Source organism: Mirounga angustirostris, unplaced genomic scaffold (genome assembly GCF_029215605.1).
Source record: "Mirounga angustirostris isolate CCGP_5_RB_7025 unplaced genomic scaffold, mMirAng1.0.hap1 SCAF_14, whole genome shotgun sequence".
NCBI lineage: Eukaryota > Metazoa > Chordata > Mammalia > Carnivora > Phocidae > Mirounga > Mirounga angustirostris.
In genome coordinates this window covers 17953080-17969737 of record NW_026991722.1, presented here as the reverse complement: position 1 = coordinate 17969737, position 16658 = coordinate 17953080, and the positions used below count along the sequence as shown (strand labels likewise).

Sequence of the window (16658 nt, the reverse complement as noted above, 5' to 3'; positions counted from 1 at the left end):
CCGTCCCTCCCCTAGGTCCTCGGGATCCTCACCCACAAATGTCTTCCTCCCACCCGCGGAGATGTTCCCAACCTTAATCCCCAGTTATTTTCACGAGCACAAATGAACTTTCCTGTGGGGTTGTGACTGTCATGGTATGACTATGACAGCATAATCATGAATTGCACGTTCCTTTTGACTCCAGTCAAATATCCTGGTTTAGACAATAAGTTACCTGGTGTCCCAGTCATCAGGCTCTTGAGGCAGGACCCTCTCATTCATGTTACCTCTATGTCAGTGGCCCCCATATGACGTCATAGCACACCACACAAAGCGAGAAAGAGCCTCTCTGTGAGACAGGCCTCTTGAATGGTTTGCCTCATCCAGTGACAAGTTCATTTATCTTGGCTTCCTCAAGCTTAGCACAAACTAGAACAGTGCTTCTCAAACTTGTTTGTCTCGGAAAACTTTTACAGTCTTAAAAATTATAGGGGACTCCAGAGAGCTTTTTTTTTTTTTTTTAGATTGATTTTGTGTTACATATTGAATACATTAGAAACTAAAACTAAGAGAAATTTAAACTATTAATTTATTTAGAACAATAATACACATATTAAATGTTAACATAAATTCTATTTTTTATGAAAATAGCTATAAATAGAAGTGTGGCAAGAAGAGTGATTTGGTTTAAATTTAGTGAGAAGACTGGCGCTGATTTACATTTTTGCAAATCTCCTTAGTATGTCGTGTAACAGCGAAGAGCCAGATTGCCGTATCCGCTTCTGTATTTGACCGTGCATCAACCCCCAACATGGAGTCTCTGAAAAACTCTACTGTCCACTCAAGGGAGAAAGAGAATGGGAAAGGCAGATAAGGTCTAGTAATATTTTACAAATAGTTTTGCCCCTGTGGACACACAGGGACATACTTTGAAAACTGCTGCACTGGATATTCAGTTAGTACCTGTTGAACAAAACAAGTTTCAATGTGGGAAATCTCTAAGAGGAATGTGGAAACTTCTAGTGGGTTGGGGGGAGATATGACTTGCACTTGCTTCGTTGTTTCTATGTCACTTAAGCAGCTGCTTAAGATGTCATATTATGATTCAAATTTAGGGGGATGGAGTGGGTCTATCATAAAAAAAAAACTATCATGAGAACTCTTTTCCACGGAAAAAAGTCAAAGTCCAAGCAATAAATTGGCAAAATTTTGAACATATTTGTGTCTGTGTGAAAGGGATGCATGCAATTCTCAAGTCATTGGGGGGTGAGAAGAAAGGATATTCTGTCTCTTTTGATGAAATTATAAATATCCCAGGGTTGGGGCTATATTTTTTTCTTTAGATCTGTGTTGTCTATTACAGTAGTTGCTAGCCCGTGGCTGCTGAGGACCTGAAAGGCGGCTCACCAGATTGAGATGCACAGTAAATATAAAATACACACCGGATTTTGAAGACTTGGTATGAAAACACATGTAAAATACCCACTACTCACCTAAAATATTGATTACTTGTTGAAATGGTAGGTTAGATATATTCAGTTAAGTAAAATATATTATCAAGATTAATTTCACAGCCAAGATGTCCTTCAGCAGGTGAGTGGATAGAAACAGCTATGGTACATCCAGACAATGGAGTATTATTCAGTGCTAAAAAGAAATGAGCTATCAAGCCATGAAAAGACACGGAGGAAACTTACATGCATATACTAAATGAAACAAGCCAGTCTGAAAGCTACATACTGTATGATATCAATTATATAATACTCTGGAAAAGGCCAATCCATGGGAACATTGAAAAGATGAGTGGGGTAGAGGGAGGAAGGGATGAATGGGTGGAACACAGGAGATTTTTAGGGCGGTGCAACTATTCTGTATGATATTATACAGGTGATAGAATCATTTATACATTTGTCAAAACCTATGGGCTCTGTTTTCTGTACAATACAAAGAGTGAGCCCTAATGTAAACTTTGGGCTTCAGTTAATAATAATAATACATCAACACTGGCTCATCTAGTGTAACAAATGTCCCACACTATTGCAGAATGTAGGGGAAACTGTGTTTGTGTGGGGAGGCCGGTGGTGGTGGTGAATATGTATGAGAGCCCTATATTACCGCTTAATTTTTCTATAAATCTAAAATTGCTCCAGAAAATAAAGTCTACCAATTAAAACATTCACTTGCGCTTTTTTTTGTACTTTCATTAATGTGGCCACTAGAAAAATTAAAATTGCATATGTGGCTGACATCTGTGGCTTGGTTGGATATTTCTATGGGCGCCTCGGACTCTGCCATCTTGCCAGGTGCTTGAGGAACATAAACACTTAGCAAGGGTTTATTTGGCTTGCGCAACCAGCAGGCACGTGATCATCTGCAAAACAACTAAAAGAATTAATGAAGGCCAGGGAAGATCACCAGAGAGGATGGGCTCCATTTTTCTTGTGTCTTGGTTTGGGGAGGGGAGCACACCCATACCCCACAGGGCGTTGGCTTCTAGCTGCTTCTGGAAGAGCATGTGGGCTGGTGTGTGGGGGCTGAGTCCAGGACTGATGGACAGGTGGCAAGCCAGTCACAGCCTCTCACCTCAGGGGTGGCCAGGCAGAGAAAGGCGCCCAGTAGGGGGTGCACTTCCCCAGGCTTGCAAGGGGCCAGCCTCTGTAGGGATGAGGGATCCGGGGCCTGGGCTTCTCTGGGTGGAGCAGATCCTGGGGCCAGCTCAGTCTCAGACCCAGACAGAAATCCCTAATCTTGCAAGATGCTTTGGTAGCTGGTGTCTTTAATTAAATAACTGCATTTTTGCAGAGATACCTGTGAGTGGTCTTTTTTTTTTTTTTTTAATAAATGCAGATGTAGGAGCAGAAACCACTTGCTAGTCCCACTTCATGCTTAGCCAGTCTTCATCTGGGGGTGGGCGTTCTTCCTGGGGAAGCTGCTTCTCTGAGGCTGGGCCCCCCTCTGCTCACCTCTGCAGCCAAAATGTGTGAATGCAGACCAGGCAACTTGTCTGGGGCTCTTGGACTTAATCAGGGCTGTGATCTGAATTCAGACGTGGATCAGGGCAGCCTGTAGGCCCCATGGGGTGCTTGGAGGCCCCCAAAGCATCCATCATTCCCTAACTGCCTTCCTTCACCTATTTTTATTTTAAGTTAGGAAATACTCTGAAGACAGAAAAGCACAGAGAATACTGTAAGACCCCCTGTGTGCCCACCATCCAGATTGTAACAAATGTTAATATTTTGCCATAAGGCTACAGATCTTTTTTTTTAAAGAAATAAACTGCTATAGGTAGAGTTGGACAAAGCATCACCAACTATTCCCACCCTTTGCCTTCTGTCTTCCCAGAGGGTCCCTCTCCCCTGACACTGCTGAATTCTGGGCTACTCAGGTTTCTTATTCTCTCCACGCACACAGCCATACCCAATATGCATTCCTGTTTTGTCCAATAGATACTTACTGAATGCCTAGGAGGCAATAGCCACTCTTGCAGGCATGGAGGATGGAGCAATGAAAAAATATCTCAACCGTGGAGCTTAAATTCCAGTGTTGGGGTAGGGGTTGCAAATTAAAACCCTACATGTGAGGGTGTTGAAGAAAGATAAAGCTGGGAAGGAGCACTTTGGGGAGCTGGCGGCCTGACCCCTGTCCACATATGGCCTTGTGCTTTGACTTCTCTCCGTGGTGGTCTGTTTTCTCTGTAGGAGTCCCGTTGCCCTCAATCATGGAAGTGTGGTGGTGGGGCAGGAGGGGGGTCTGCATTTGCTTCTGCTGGGAGCACCAGGCGCTCCCTGATTTGTGAATGATCTCGTGAGAATCCCTCAGCTTGGAGCTCTGGCATGCCGTGAGTAGCTCACATTCAGACTTGACCTTGGTGGGAGGCTCCGCCTTGGGATTTCAATTTCACACGGAGATATTGTTCCTCTGGTGCCGGGCAGATGACACATCTCTGGGCCATTTCCCTGAAGCATCGGGAGAGACTTTCCAGTCTTTCCCTCGTGGAGGGGGCAGCTCTTCCAAGGGCCTGGTAGAGGCAGGGTCTCCCGTCTGCAAACCTGGGGCCCACGCTGTGCGTGCCAGTCACGGGCACCCGTGTCCAGGACCTGCATCCCCCTGGCTCTCCAGTGCTTGTTGGCTCCATTTTATAGTCCATGCCTCCAGCTCCTGGGAAATCTACTTTCTTTCTTCAATTTGGCTCAACATTTACAACAATTTTGGTTATGTTTTCTCCAGGACTTCTGTGTTCGGAGCAGGAGGGGGTCCACATCAGCCCTGATGGCTGTGCTGCCCGGCATTTAGACCATCTCCTTGTTGGCTTGCTCAGCGCCTTACTCCCCTCTGGTCTCCATCATATGAGTGGGAGCACGATTCTAGAGCCACACGCTTGGGGCTGAAATTGTGGTGCCATCGCTTATTAAATGTGGGCCTGGGGAAAGTTAACTAGCCTCAGCGTGCCGGGAATACGATCCTAATCCTGACCTCCTTGGGTTGTTTAGGAAGACGACATTAGTCTTGGTAAAGTGCTTCCAATGGCTTCTGGAACCTGGTAGCTGCCATAGAGGTACTAGTTATTATGATTTTTGATTTAAAGTTTTCCTTGTTAGTTTGCTTCTGGTAAGAGATTCAATTCTTGGAAAAAGTATCTCTTTGGGTTATTACCACGTGTCCACTACTAGTATATTTAGTTTGTTCAGTTCTTACCTAGTTGTCGTTTTGGAGAACAGACACCAGAGTTGGAGTCCAAGCAGGTCCGCTTTAGTGGGAACGCATGATGTGGGGAGGATGGTCTGCCCAGGTGCGGCCCCGGAAGGGAGTGATCTTGCCCACATGAGGAAAAAAAAAAAATTAAAAATTAGCAAAGAAAAAAAGGCATTTTAGATTTTGGCTCTCTTCTGTGATTTTGAGGAAGGAGTCTGTATTTTTACTGGGGTTTTTGTCTGGACCACTTTTGCATTTATTTTTTACTGAGGAGAAGATCACTTCCCGGTAGATGGTGTCTAGGAAACATTTTAAAGTGTTCCTGTGGGACACTAAGTGGCTGGTGAGTTTCTCCTCCTGACATTTTGAAGTAAGTGCTCAGCCGCCCAGGCTGGACTTCCTGTGTCTTGCTGGAACCCAGCGGGCTGCGTCAGGCTGCAGAGATGTTTGCCACAGATGGACATTCACCCCGTGAAGCCAGGGAATTTTGGCCTGGGCCCTGGTGTCAACTTTGGGGAATAAGAATACTCGGATACATAAACTTTTATTTCAGGCTTGGTAGGAAGCGACTAGCCCCGAGCCAGAGTGGAGCCTTCGATGACAGGTATTCATTGAGCATCTACTGTGTGTCAGACCTCAACACCCAGAAGATAACCACTGTTTCCAAGTCCCTAAACATTCTTTTAGAATTATTCTGTATCGGCAAATACACACACAGCCACACATACATTTTACAAAAAGACAACATGCCACACACATTGTTGTGTATCTTACTTTTTCACTTAACATTGTATCTCATAGGTCATTAGGTAAGAGTACATAAGTACATAAGCTTCCTTTTTAATAACTTATTTTCATAGCTTTTTAATAACTACATAGTATTCCACTGGATAATTTATATGAATGATTCCCTATCAATGGAGAGTTAGGTGGTTTCCAATCATTAAAAAATGCTGCCATGTAGGGGCACCTGGCGGGCTCAGGAAGAAGAACATATGACTCTTGGTCTCGGGGTTGTGAGTTTGAGCCCAACGTTGGGTGTAGAGATCACTAAAAAATAAATAAACTTTAAAAAATGCCGCAAGGTACAGTCTTGTACACACATCATTTCACAGATGTGAGAATATATTGGCAGGAGAATTTAGAAGTGAAATTACTGGGGACCGTTGTAAAAAAAAAAAAAAAACAAAAGCCAACATAGTACATAAATCTCTTCCAAACATGGCAAGAAGTAGAAGTTCATGCTATTAAATGAATTAATGAGATGTGGGAAAACAACATAGCAGAGAACAGTGGCCTGCAGGTACTTAATGTCAGTCAAATAATTAGCCTGGTGACCTTGGGCAAGTCTTATACCGTCTCTGAACCTTAGGTTGTTTATAAAATGATCACTGGGTCATTCAAAGCTGAGGGAGAAACCCACAAACCTATGCACTTTAAAAAACTTTTTTAAGACTTTATTTATTTGAGAGAGAGAAAGAGAGCATGAGTGGGTGGGGGGGAGCAGAGGGAGAGGGAGAAGCAGACTCCCTGTGGAGCAGGGACTCGATCCCAGGACCCCAGGATCATGACCTGAGCCAAAGGCAGATGCTTGACTGACTGAGCCACCCAGACGCCCCTTTGAAAGTATTTGCTATCCTGAGATACAGTGTAATGTTTGCCTCGACTCCTCCTCGGCTTTTCCTTGCTGAGCTATGTGAGCTATTGGTTTCAGGTTCTATTACTGTCAAAGGGTTGGCGCACTCTGTTGTCAGCTTCCATTTTCCAGGAATGTGCAGTGCCGTAAAAATACCCCAGAGAGCCGACTGAGGAGTCCGACCTGGACTCTTGTCCCAGCTGTGTGACATTGGGACATCCTCTTCTCTTGTAGGGCCTCACTCCATTGTTGAGTGGATGAACACATTGTGAGGTTTTGGATTTCAAAGGGTAAAGCCCCATTTCCCATTTTTCCCACTTTTTTTTTTTTTAACAAAGAATAGGATAAATATGTCTTTGCAGGATAAACATGTCTTTGCCATGTTCAATTTCCAAATGTCACTGAGTCCTTATAAGCTTCCTTCCTTCCTGTGGATAATGTTTGCTCAGGAACATGGGCTGCCTGAGGAGCCCCAGACAGAGGAGACAGAATTGCTGGTGGGAAAGATTAGACTAATCCCCAACAGCCAGCAGGGCCATTGCTGAAATGTTTTCTTAGGGTTCTGTCTATGGTGCTGTTGTGACAGGTAATCATTTACTCCCTGAAGTAAGCGCTGAGCTGTCCTGAGATAGGGTTGTTCAGAAAACACTGATCAGAATGTGGGCACCACTACAAGATCTGAATAACCTGGAGCAACTCCATGGACCAGAGGCCCTCTGTCTTCCAGGGAATGCTGGCCATCCATGACTGGTGGCCAAACAAGGACTTGATCAATGAAGACTGTTGTTGGTTGGTAATGGAAGTGTAAATGTAACCTTAAGTATTGAACTTTGCTTGTAGTTTCTTTATAAATATTTTAGCTCAAGTTTAGGCTTGGGCCTTCAGGGATTATTAGGGGAGGAGTGGGGGGGATGTACGCACAGAAAGAGACAGGGTCTTAGCAAGGAGATCTGACTGACTGAGATTGTACAATGTTGAGAAACGTGAGTGAATTGAACCTGCTGTTTTATAGAAGCTTCTTTGCTCCGTCAAGAAAAATCCCACCTTCCACCTGAATCTTACCCATCCGTGAACGAATCTGTCATCATGGATGTTCCCCAGTGCTCCTTAATGTGCAGACTGAGGTGAATCTCTACACTCACAAAATTCGACAATGGGAATGGAGGTCCGCTGGCTCCTTAATTTGAGGTCTTGTCTGCCTCCAGGCCACCTGAGGCTGAGCACTCCCCTGGCACTCAGCACTTGTGACTACGGGGAGAATGGCTGCCATCTTGGTCAGATCTTGTCCACTTCAGGTCCCGAAGACTGTATCCAGATGTCTAGTCATTTCTTAGCTGGAAATTCTTGGAAGCCCAGTGTGTGGGAAGTTGGTATTCCGGTCAGAATTTTTCCCCTATCGTCACCACATGGAGCTCACTATTCTCAGTTCTAGAGCTTTCTCACCTGGTCCCACCCCATTCTTCCCACAGTCTATGATCCCAATGCATCTTCCCTCCTCCTTCCTTGTTGCTTATGTCTTTCTATGCTTACAGCCTCCCTGGCCATTGGCCATCTCAGGCTGGCTTTCCTCTTCTGGGGTCCCTCATATCTGCTCCTGGCCCATGTCCAGATACCCAACCTGGAGACTGGGTCTTTGGAAAAAGAACCATGAAGACACTCCTACGGGGTCAAGCTGTGGGCTTTCAAAAAAGCCCCTGCCCGTGCTGAAGATTCTTTGTGCCACCACCACCATCTCTTCTGCTTGTCTTTCATAGCTTTCCTCTCCTGGGTTCTTTTCTAGCTCCTGAGACCCCAATTCTCAGAGCTCCCCTGGCTTGGCAGTGTCACCCTGTTGGTTGACTTCACTTGTCAGTAGGCACCATGGATGACTGGTCTGCAGAACCCACCCTGTGTTGGGCTGGTGTCCATCTTCACAGCTAAGTGCCTCTCACATTGGCCATGACCTGTCCAGGGGCCCAGCTCTGCTCCACAGCATGCATGTGAGAAGTGGGGGAACATCTGTCTTGCGCTCCCTCAAGTTGCCATGGCATGGAGCAGTATTAGAGCGAACTCTTCTGGTCTCCTCTCCACCTCTCCCGAACTCCATGCAGCCTGTATCTGTCAGGCCACATCTTCCAGGAGCAGGAGCATCCCAGCAAAATGCAGGCAACAGGGGCCCCGTTTTCTCAGCTTCCCTAAACCTGTGATGATGGCTTTTTCCTCTTCTCCTTCCCAGCATCTTGGCCCAGGCTTGGGAGGGTCACTTCCAACTTGGGAGGCAGGAAGAAAGCCCTGCCGGGCTCTCCAAACCAGCCTTCCACTTTGGGTGAAGGGGCTCATTTACTCTGATCCTTTTTTTAGGCAGATTTGGTCTAGTTATCAACTGATCAGACCTGGAAGGGAGAAAGAGCTAAGAATAGGATCTTCTCACTTCTGGTAAGTAGCAAGAATTACGGTACCATGCATGGCTCTCCTACCTGGTTGCTAACCCCGGTTTTCTTTAACTCCTCATTCTCACGTCTTCCTGGCTGCAACCAGGAGGCTAATGGTCTTCTTCTGATTTATAAATCCTGCTTCCTTCCTAAAGAAGCCTCCTTCTGCCCCTCAGACCAGGGACCTCTCCCAGGCCCCCATAGTCAATACTGGTGCTGGATCACCTTTGGAAAAGCACAATAGAATGACCCTTTTCTCCCTTCCATGTGTCTGTACTTCTGGATCAAAAGGCACCTGCAAGCATACCTATTCCAGTCATAAAGGCCATGTCATCAGGATCCTACAATGCCAGTTTCATCGTGATGCTGTCAGAGTATGAACATGTCTGGTGCCTTCTGGGTACTTTATGTACTTGCAGAAGCAGGCGAATCAACCTGAGAAATCTTTGGCTGCCAGTGTCATCGGTCCTCTGCCCGCCTGGCTGTGACCTTTCCCGCTGCCTTTCTGCAGACACAAAGCACGTGTCCCTAGAGGTGGCTGTCAACTGTAGCAACCACATGAAACCAGGCTCTGGTTTTCCTAAAGAGACTCAGCCTGCCTCGGTGCTGTGGCCAGCGGGGGGAGGGGCAAGGTTTTTAGGGATCAGACAATGCCTTCCTCTTTGTCCCTCTTTCCAGCTCTATCTCTCTGCCTTTTCCTGACTTTGTTCTTTGTTTAAAAGGTCTGGATGGAGGAGCAGAGGCAGCTGTTGTGCAAGGGATGTAATTTTGACCCCTTCTGCTCCTAAAAAATCAATACTCCTTTGAGTCTCTGTGCAGAGTGTTTTATAGACTCCTTTCTGGGCAGCCCCAATCTGTAAAAGCTGGTATTATCTGATGACCCTTCTCATACTTACACATTTTTTTTTTTTTACAAAATATTTCCAGAATGTCACCTTCTTCTACAACCGAGACTTTACTGCACATGTCTGCTTTGTGACAGTATATCTTTTCTGCCCAGTTTGGAAGGGAAACTTCCCGATTTACATACCTGAAGGCACTGGGGGATGACAAAGGTCATCAGCTGACAGGGTAGTCTTAAGAAGGACGGGAGCAAGAGGTGGGCTGGCCATGTTAAACATGAATGGAGCCAAGAGCTTGGCTATGGGCTTTTTGCCAAGACAGAGAAAAATCCATCCACTTGAGGACATCTGTCACCTGTGATAAGGCCCAGCCTTCACCAGCATGACCTCAAAGACAGAAGACACCTAGGTTTTATTCTTCCTATTGTATGTGCCACTTCACAAGGGGAGAAACACGCGAGCTCCATGGAATTGCCAAATTCTAGAGCTAGAAGAGGTTTCAGATGTCATGTCACCCAGATGTTGCAAACAGGGGGCCAGCTGGGTCCCCACGAGGGACACAACTTTGTTTGGCCTGTGCGGTGTTTTTGTTTTTTGTTTGTTGTCAACATTTGAAAATCAGGAGATTTCAGATAAAAATAAAGTTTGAGAGATTTTCTTGAAACACTGGACACTCTGGCCACTCTGGCCCCATTCCTGCATGGGAACAACTGAGAGGCAACTCTTCCTTGGGCTTCCAGAGGCCCAAATCCCTACTCTTCGCTTACTTAAGGTACATCCAGATGCACCTGGGTTTGTGACCCCTCTCCCGAATTCAGCCTGCATCCCACAGCCTTTTTCCTCTGTGAGGAGACAGGAACCTAGAAAATGAGGTGTTTCCCCAGGCCTCATGGGGACTAACAGAGAGAGTCCCTTCCGAGTTCCCTCAGCCTTGCCAGGGACTGTTCTAGGGGGCTTTGTTTTAGTTAGAGGATTCCTATAAACTTAAAACAAAAACCAAAACAGATCATTCAAGAAAAAGGAAGGCAGCATTTTGTAATGGGAAGAGCATTGTGTTGGGTTTCTGATAGACCCAGATCCAAACCCTGGTATTTTTTTTTTTTTTTTTTTTGGGCAGATCCTGCCACAGGTTTATTTGAACAAATAGCACAGGAAGACATCAGCCCCATGCAGACAGAAGCCTAGGGGTCACACCAGTCCTTCCGTCCTCACCTTGGCAGACAGAGCCTCTATACTTGGAAACTTCGTGGGGTACTGGGCACCTTCCGGAGCTGCAGCCTGGCCTTGGTTTGAGCCTTGGCCTTGGCCTCTGGCCAGCAGAGCCTGAGACCCTTGGCAACGTGGGCATGAGCATGTTTCAAGTTTGGGGTGAGCGATACAGGCAAGTCAACCAGCTTGTAGCTGCCACTCTTTGAGATCCTGGGCTTGGCCTCCTGAGGCTTGACGAGGGCTTTGACAGCCTTGGCATGGGCACTCATGGCCTTAGTGTTGTTGGCTTGCATCTCCTTTAGGCCCTTCTTACTGGGCTTCTTGGCAAAGCGCATGTTTCTCAGGAACTTGGGATCTACGCCTCTTAAGAGATACATATCTTGGGCACCTGGGTGGCTCAGTTGGTTAAGCGACTGCCTTCGGCTCAGGTCATGATCCCGGAGTCCCGGGATCGAGTCCCGCATCGGGCTCCCTGCTCAGCGAGGAGCCTGCTTCTCCCTCTGACCCTCCCCCCTCTCATGTGCTCTCTGTCTCTCTCATTCTCTCTGTCTCAAATAAATAAATAAAATCTTAAAAAAAAAAAAAAAAGAGATACATATCTTTGTGACCAGAGTTTTTTGATACCGTTTCTGTGCCCATTTTTGTGGAACGGTGGTGCATGCTGTGGTTCTTGGACTTGGCCATGTCTACACCAAAGCCTACAGCTCCCCCAAACCCTGTACTTAAGTACAATTATTTAGTACTTGAGTACAGTTATGTGGACATCTACCAATGAACCAAGCAGAGAGAAAATACCTTTGGTTCTTACTCTTAGCTGTGTGAGCTTGTTCAGCCTTGTAACTTCTCTGACCTGCACAATGGGAATACTGATACCTGTCTTGGGAGTGGTTGTGAGGGTTGGTGCTAATTCTGTGAAGTCCTTCCTGATACCCTATGCCTGTTCATCAGTCCCCTCGGCCCCATTAACCCCCCAAAATGTGACAACTTCTTCCTTTGTGCCATTTGGCCCTAGTCACCTCTATTCCTGCCCCTGTTACAGTACTGCATTTGCCCCCAGTTAGATTGCAAATCCAGACATGGGGGCCCTGTACCTGTTTTTATGACTCTGGCACCTAATACTTCATAGGTACGTTGTGACTGTTTGTTGAAATCCCCTAACACAATGGCTGTGATTTTTAATAACTAGCATGTTGGAATGAATGCATCCAGATCCATTCCACCCTTCAAAACAGTCATCTTGGCAGACCAGTGAGAACACCATTGCTCAAAGCTGGTCTAGAACTTGGTGCTTGGACTTGCTTTTGGGCCATCCTGGAACTACCCAAGAAAACTTGTCTCTTTCCTTTGTTACCATGTCAGATTTTCCACCCAAACAATACTTACCACCTTCTTTGGTATCTTAATTCTATCAATATCAAGGATGTCATAGTTCTCCAAACCTGTAAAACACTCCATACATTTACTTTGTTATTATTATCTGGCCAAAGAGCCATGGCCAAACTTACCTTAAGGAATGAAAAATTGCCACCACTGAGAATTATACAAAAGAATATTCTGCAGCAATGAAAGAAATGCCAGAAGAGATATCAATACATTTTGAATAATGAGGATGTCATTAGAATAAGAAAGTGCTTTGAAGGAAAGTCTTTTCATTTAAATGAATGAAAAAAAAATCAATCCCATTGCTCTATAGTTACCCTGTGCCTGGAGGGATGAAGGAGGAAAGAGCCAGCCAACGAGGTAACAACACAGTGTCCAGAAATAGTTAAGACCCAAAGTGGATTACATACACTCCAATCATTGTCCCACATCACCTGATTCCTGATTCCTCCATTTATCATAGGAAGAGAAGCATCCCTTGGGGTGGTCTTGTTTTTGCTCCAGAATAATTGATACAAATATCTCCTCCAGCTAGGCTTTTCTGAGCAGTGGTAGAAATGACCATAGAGACAAGGCTGGGACCATGAATACTGCAGAGGACCCAGGAATGGAGCTGACAGTCCAGTTGAGGAGATGAGGCAGGACAGAGAAAGCATACACAGCATTAAGGGAGAGGGGGCAGGGGAAGAGGCCAACTTCGCCTGCTGGGTTTCAGGAAGGTACCATGGAAGAAACAATGGTTCTGTTGGGCTATAAAATCCCGGGAGCCCTGGGAATGTGTTGGACCAGCAGAGCGGGCAGGGGAGGAGGCCATCCAAGCTGAGGGAGAAGGGTGAACTACTTGCTAACTAAGACTAAAACCATACACAGTAAAGACATAATTTGTGGATTAGCCACTTACCTTGCTTCTCATCTTTCCTTCGAGGGTAGAAAGAGCATTGTGAGTTCTAAATCGGTGTTACTTATTTTCCGTGTGACCTTGGAACATCATCAGGTCTCTTTGCATCTCAGTTTGCACATCTGTTAAAAAGAAGAGAAATACCTGACTTTCATATCTCACCAGGTTGTTCAGAGGATGGAATGATATAATGCATGTGAAAAATTGTTTATTCATTCATTCATCCGTTCATTCCTTCAAGTAACCACACACTGAGTCCTTCAGGATTCCATCAAGAGGAGAGGGGGAAAGACGTGGATATGGAATTCCAATCAGATCAAGAGCTATAACCAGTTCTATCAGGAGAGAGAACTAGACAATAATCACTGGAGACATTTGAGCATTGGCTTTGGAAATGCTCTCTTGGACCCTAAACTGCTACTAATTGTATTCTTTCTCTCTTTTCATTAACCGTTAAAAAGATAAAGTTTCAATACTGACTGAGAAGCATCTTGTGTGAGAAAGTCAACTGGGGTCAGGAGTGTGCACCCCAAAGCTGGTCTCTGCATGTGAATGTCCAGACAGGGCCAGAAGTCCATGCCCCGCACCTGCAAGGTGTCTTACCCTTGTGCCTCTTCCCCCTTTACAAGCCTAGTACTCTGCCTGAAGACGTGGGTGCTTGGTTTCTCATTTCTTTGGGCAAAATAGAAGAACCAAGGGCATGTGGGGGATGTCACACTTTTCCTTGATGTTGTCATCCCTGGTAGGGTGTGTCCAGTACTCTCAAGAGTCCCCTTTATTACTTTGAGGAGGATCCCAGAATGAGGCTTCCCAGCTTCCCTCTTTTTGGTTGATACTGGTCAAAACACTGACTGCTTTGTCTGAGTTCACACCCCTCCACTTTTTACCTGGGTTCTTGGGGGCAGGACAGTTGCTAGGAGCCCCTTAAGGAAGATTAGGAAGAGGTGAAAAGGTAAAGTCTGGGGCAGTATTTACTCTCCCACGGCAGCCTGTGTAACCGAGAGAATGAATGAGGAAGGCTACAGATAAGGTTAATCAACACAACACGCTCATTGCTTCATAGGGACACTGGTTACGATTTTATTAAACCCTGAGAATGTTTTTTGATAAAGACAAAAATCATGTGGTGTTTTTCACTGTTAAATTCCCTCAGAAAATCAGGCCTTTCCAGACGATGGCTTGACATTCTCTGTAAACACAATTAGTCTGGGGTTCCTGCCACATGGTAGTAAAGATGCCTTCACAAAAGCAGGAGGGAGATTAAATGATTACATTAGCAGAGCAAATATATGTATGATAAAGTTTTATGAGCTCTTCTTCCAAGAAAGGGGCTCTGTAAAAACAATATTGTATTATCCTTGTTCCAAAGCTCAGGGAAATGTAGCCTCCCCTATTCATCTTGGCATTTTGTGATCACATTTATCTATTCATGACTTTTCCCCCCAAGAAAATTCAAACCAAATGTCATCATATTAATATTATTTAGTGTTGAATCTTTAAATATCTTGTTTTATACCTATATATCCTTCTCTTTGAGGTGGTAACTCAAACTTTTTCTCAGGATATAGGAAAAACGTATAGCAGCAAAGCAAACATTAAAATATTAATACAATGTGATTTCTTGCCAAGATTATGAGATTTCCTTCTCTGTGGGATTTTTGACAGTCATTTTGTTGACTCTCTGGGAATGGGCTGAGAGCTGATGGATGGGCCGAATGATGCTCTGGGCATTAGGGCTACTTTCTCCATAAGCACAACCCTTTGGTAAAACCAGAGCGTCTGTCCAGGTGATCTGCTCGTCCTGGCAGCCAGAGGTTTACGGTCCAAGACAGACAGATGGCTATTGCAGGTCACATCATGCTGTTCTAATTATAAAGCTAAATTAATGTAACACAAGCTAACTCTTCACATTGGGTAAAGGAAAAAGTGTACCTATAACACGGGTGGCTGAAAAGGAAACTATGGAAGCCATATATTAGCATCCGTCACCACTGGTCTTCCGGTTAGTTGAAGAAAACATCCCCAAGTAAAAGTTTTTGTTGTTTGTGTTGCTGAATGACAGCACAGAGCTTGAAGGGTTGGGAAAAGGGTGATTCTTGGTCTTCCAGACTTTCATTCCAGTAATTGGGAGGGAAGCGTAACAGCCAGAATACGGATTGCTCTTCATTTCTGAAAGCTGTAAAGGATTTCCCAAAGGCTCATTACATTAAAACATCATGGAAATTCTGCTTAACTCTATTTGTTATCTACTGCTGTGTAACAAATGACCCTTAAACCTAACGGCTTAAGACAACAATTAACATTTATTATCTCACAGTTTCTTTGGGTCAGGAGTTCTGATGTGGCTCAGAAGGGTAGTTCCAGTCTCTCATGAGGTCAGATGACAGTTGGGATTACAGTCATCTGAAGTGTTGGAGGATCTGCTTCCAAAATGGTGCATTCTCATGACTGATGAGTCAGTACCAGCTGTGGATGAGGCATCTCAGTTCTTCACCACTAGGACTTCCCCCATAGGGTGGCCTAAGTTCCCCATGACGTGACAGCTAGCTTTCCCCAGAGTCAATGACCCAAGAGAAAACAAGGCAGAAGCTATGATGTCTTTTAGGACCTAGTCTCAGTGGTCACATTCCATCATTTCTGCAAAATCGTACTGGTTATACAAGTCAGCATACGTGGGTAGGAACAACAGAAAATTATTAATACCAAGAGGTAAGAATTACTGGTAGCCATCATGGAGGTTAGCTACCATATTAATTTATCTGAATCTTCAGCCTATCTTTTACCCAGTGTAGCAGTACTTTTTGAAACATTGTTCTGTGGTTTTCCTCAAGATGTTAATAAGAATTTGGCAAAAACCAGTACCTACCCTCTCTTTCACCCCCACAACACATACATATACCACCACTACCAATAACAACCTTCAATGGTCAAAAGAAATGTGGCAAACAAACATTTTGGAGACTCATAATTCACTTGACATCATGAAAATTCTGAAGAGCACTCTAGTAAGTAGATGTGTTCAAATTTCACTCACCATTTCTTACTCATTTGACCTTGAATTCTCCTTCATGGAATGCATATTAATGTCTCCCCAAACACTACACTGAGAAGGCCATAGTTTAAGAAATGCCTTTCTGCTGTTGTTTCAAATTAGAGCTAATCTGTCCTTCAGTTTGCCTGGTCAGTCTCCTAGAAAGTTTCTATGGCTCTGATGTTTGTGGGAATTCCACTGAGGTGGGGGGGCGCGGTCTGCCTTGGTCACCACCCACTTTTCCTTTTCAACCATTCCAGGACTAGAACATTTCCATCATGTCAGAAAGTTCCCTCATACACCTTTGCAGTCAATCACCTTCGCCCCATACCACATACACCCCAGCCCCAGCAATCACACACCTGACCTGACAGTAAGGTTCTTGTCAACTGAAGTTGGAGTAATTCTTACTCAATGCCTAGCACCTGGTGCCCTGGAGGTAGGGGGTAGAGAGTGGGGCCTCTGACTCTGATCTGCTTTGCAGACAGGCCTGGGAAACAGCTGAGTCACAGTGGCTCTGTGTATGTAAATTAGGGCCAGAATGACAACGGAATGAGGTGATAACTACAAGTCTGAAGAT

At 45.1% G+C, this 16658-nt stretch overlaps 1 protein-coding gene across 1 annotated transcript; it reads right to left on the bottom strand.

The window, feature by feature from the left end:
• Positions 1–10789: 10789 nt before the first annotated feature.
• LOC123853230 (large ribosomal subunit protein eL29-like) lies at positions 10790–11104 on the bottom strand. Its single transcript, XM_064578788.1, has one exon. The coding sequence runs from the start codon at positions 11102–11104 to the stop codon at positions 10790–10792; it is 315 nt and encodes a 104-aa protein (XP_064434858.1).
• Positions 11105–16658: the final 5554 nt, after the last annotated feature.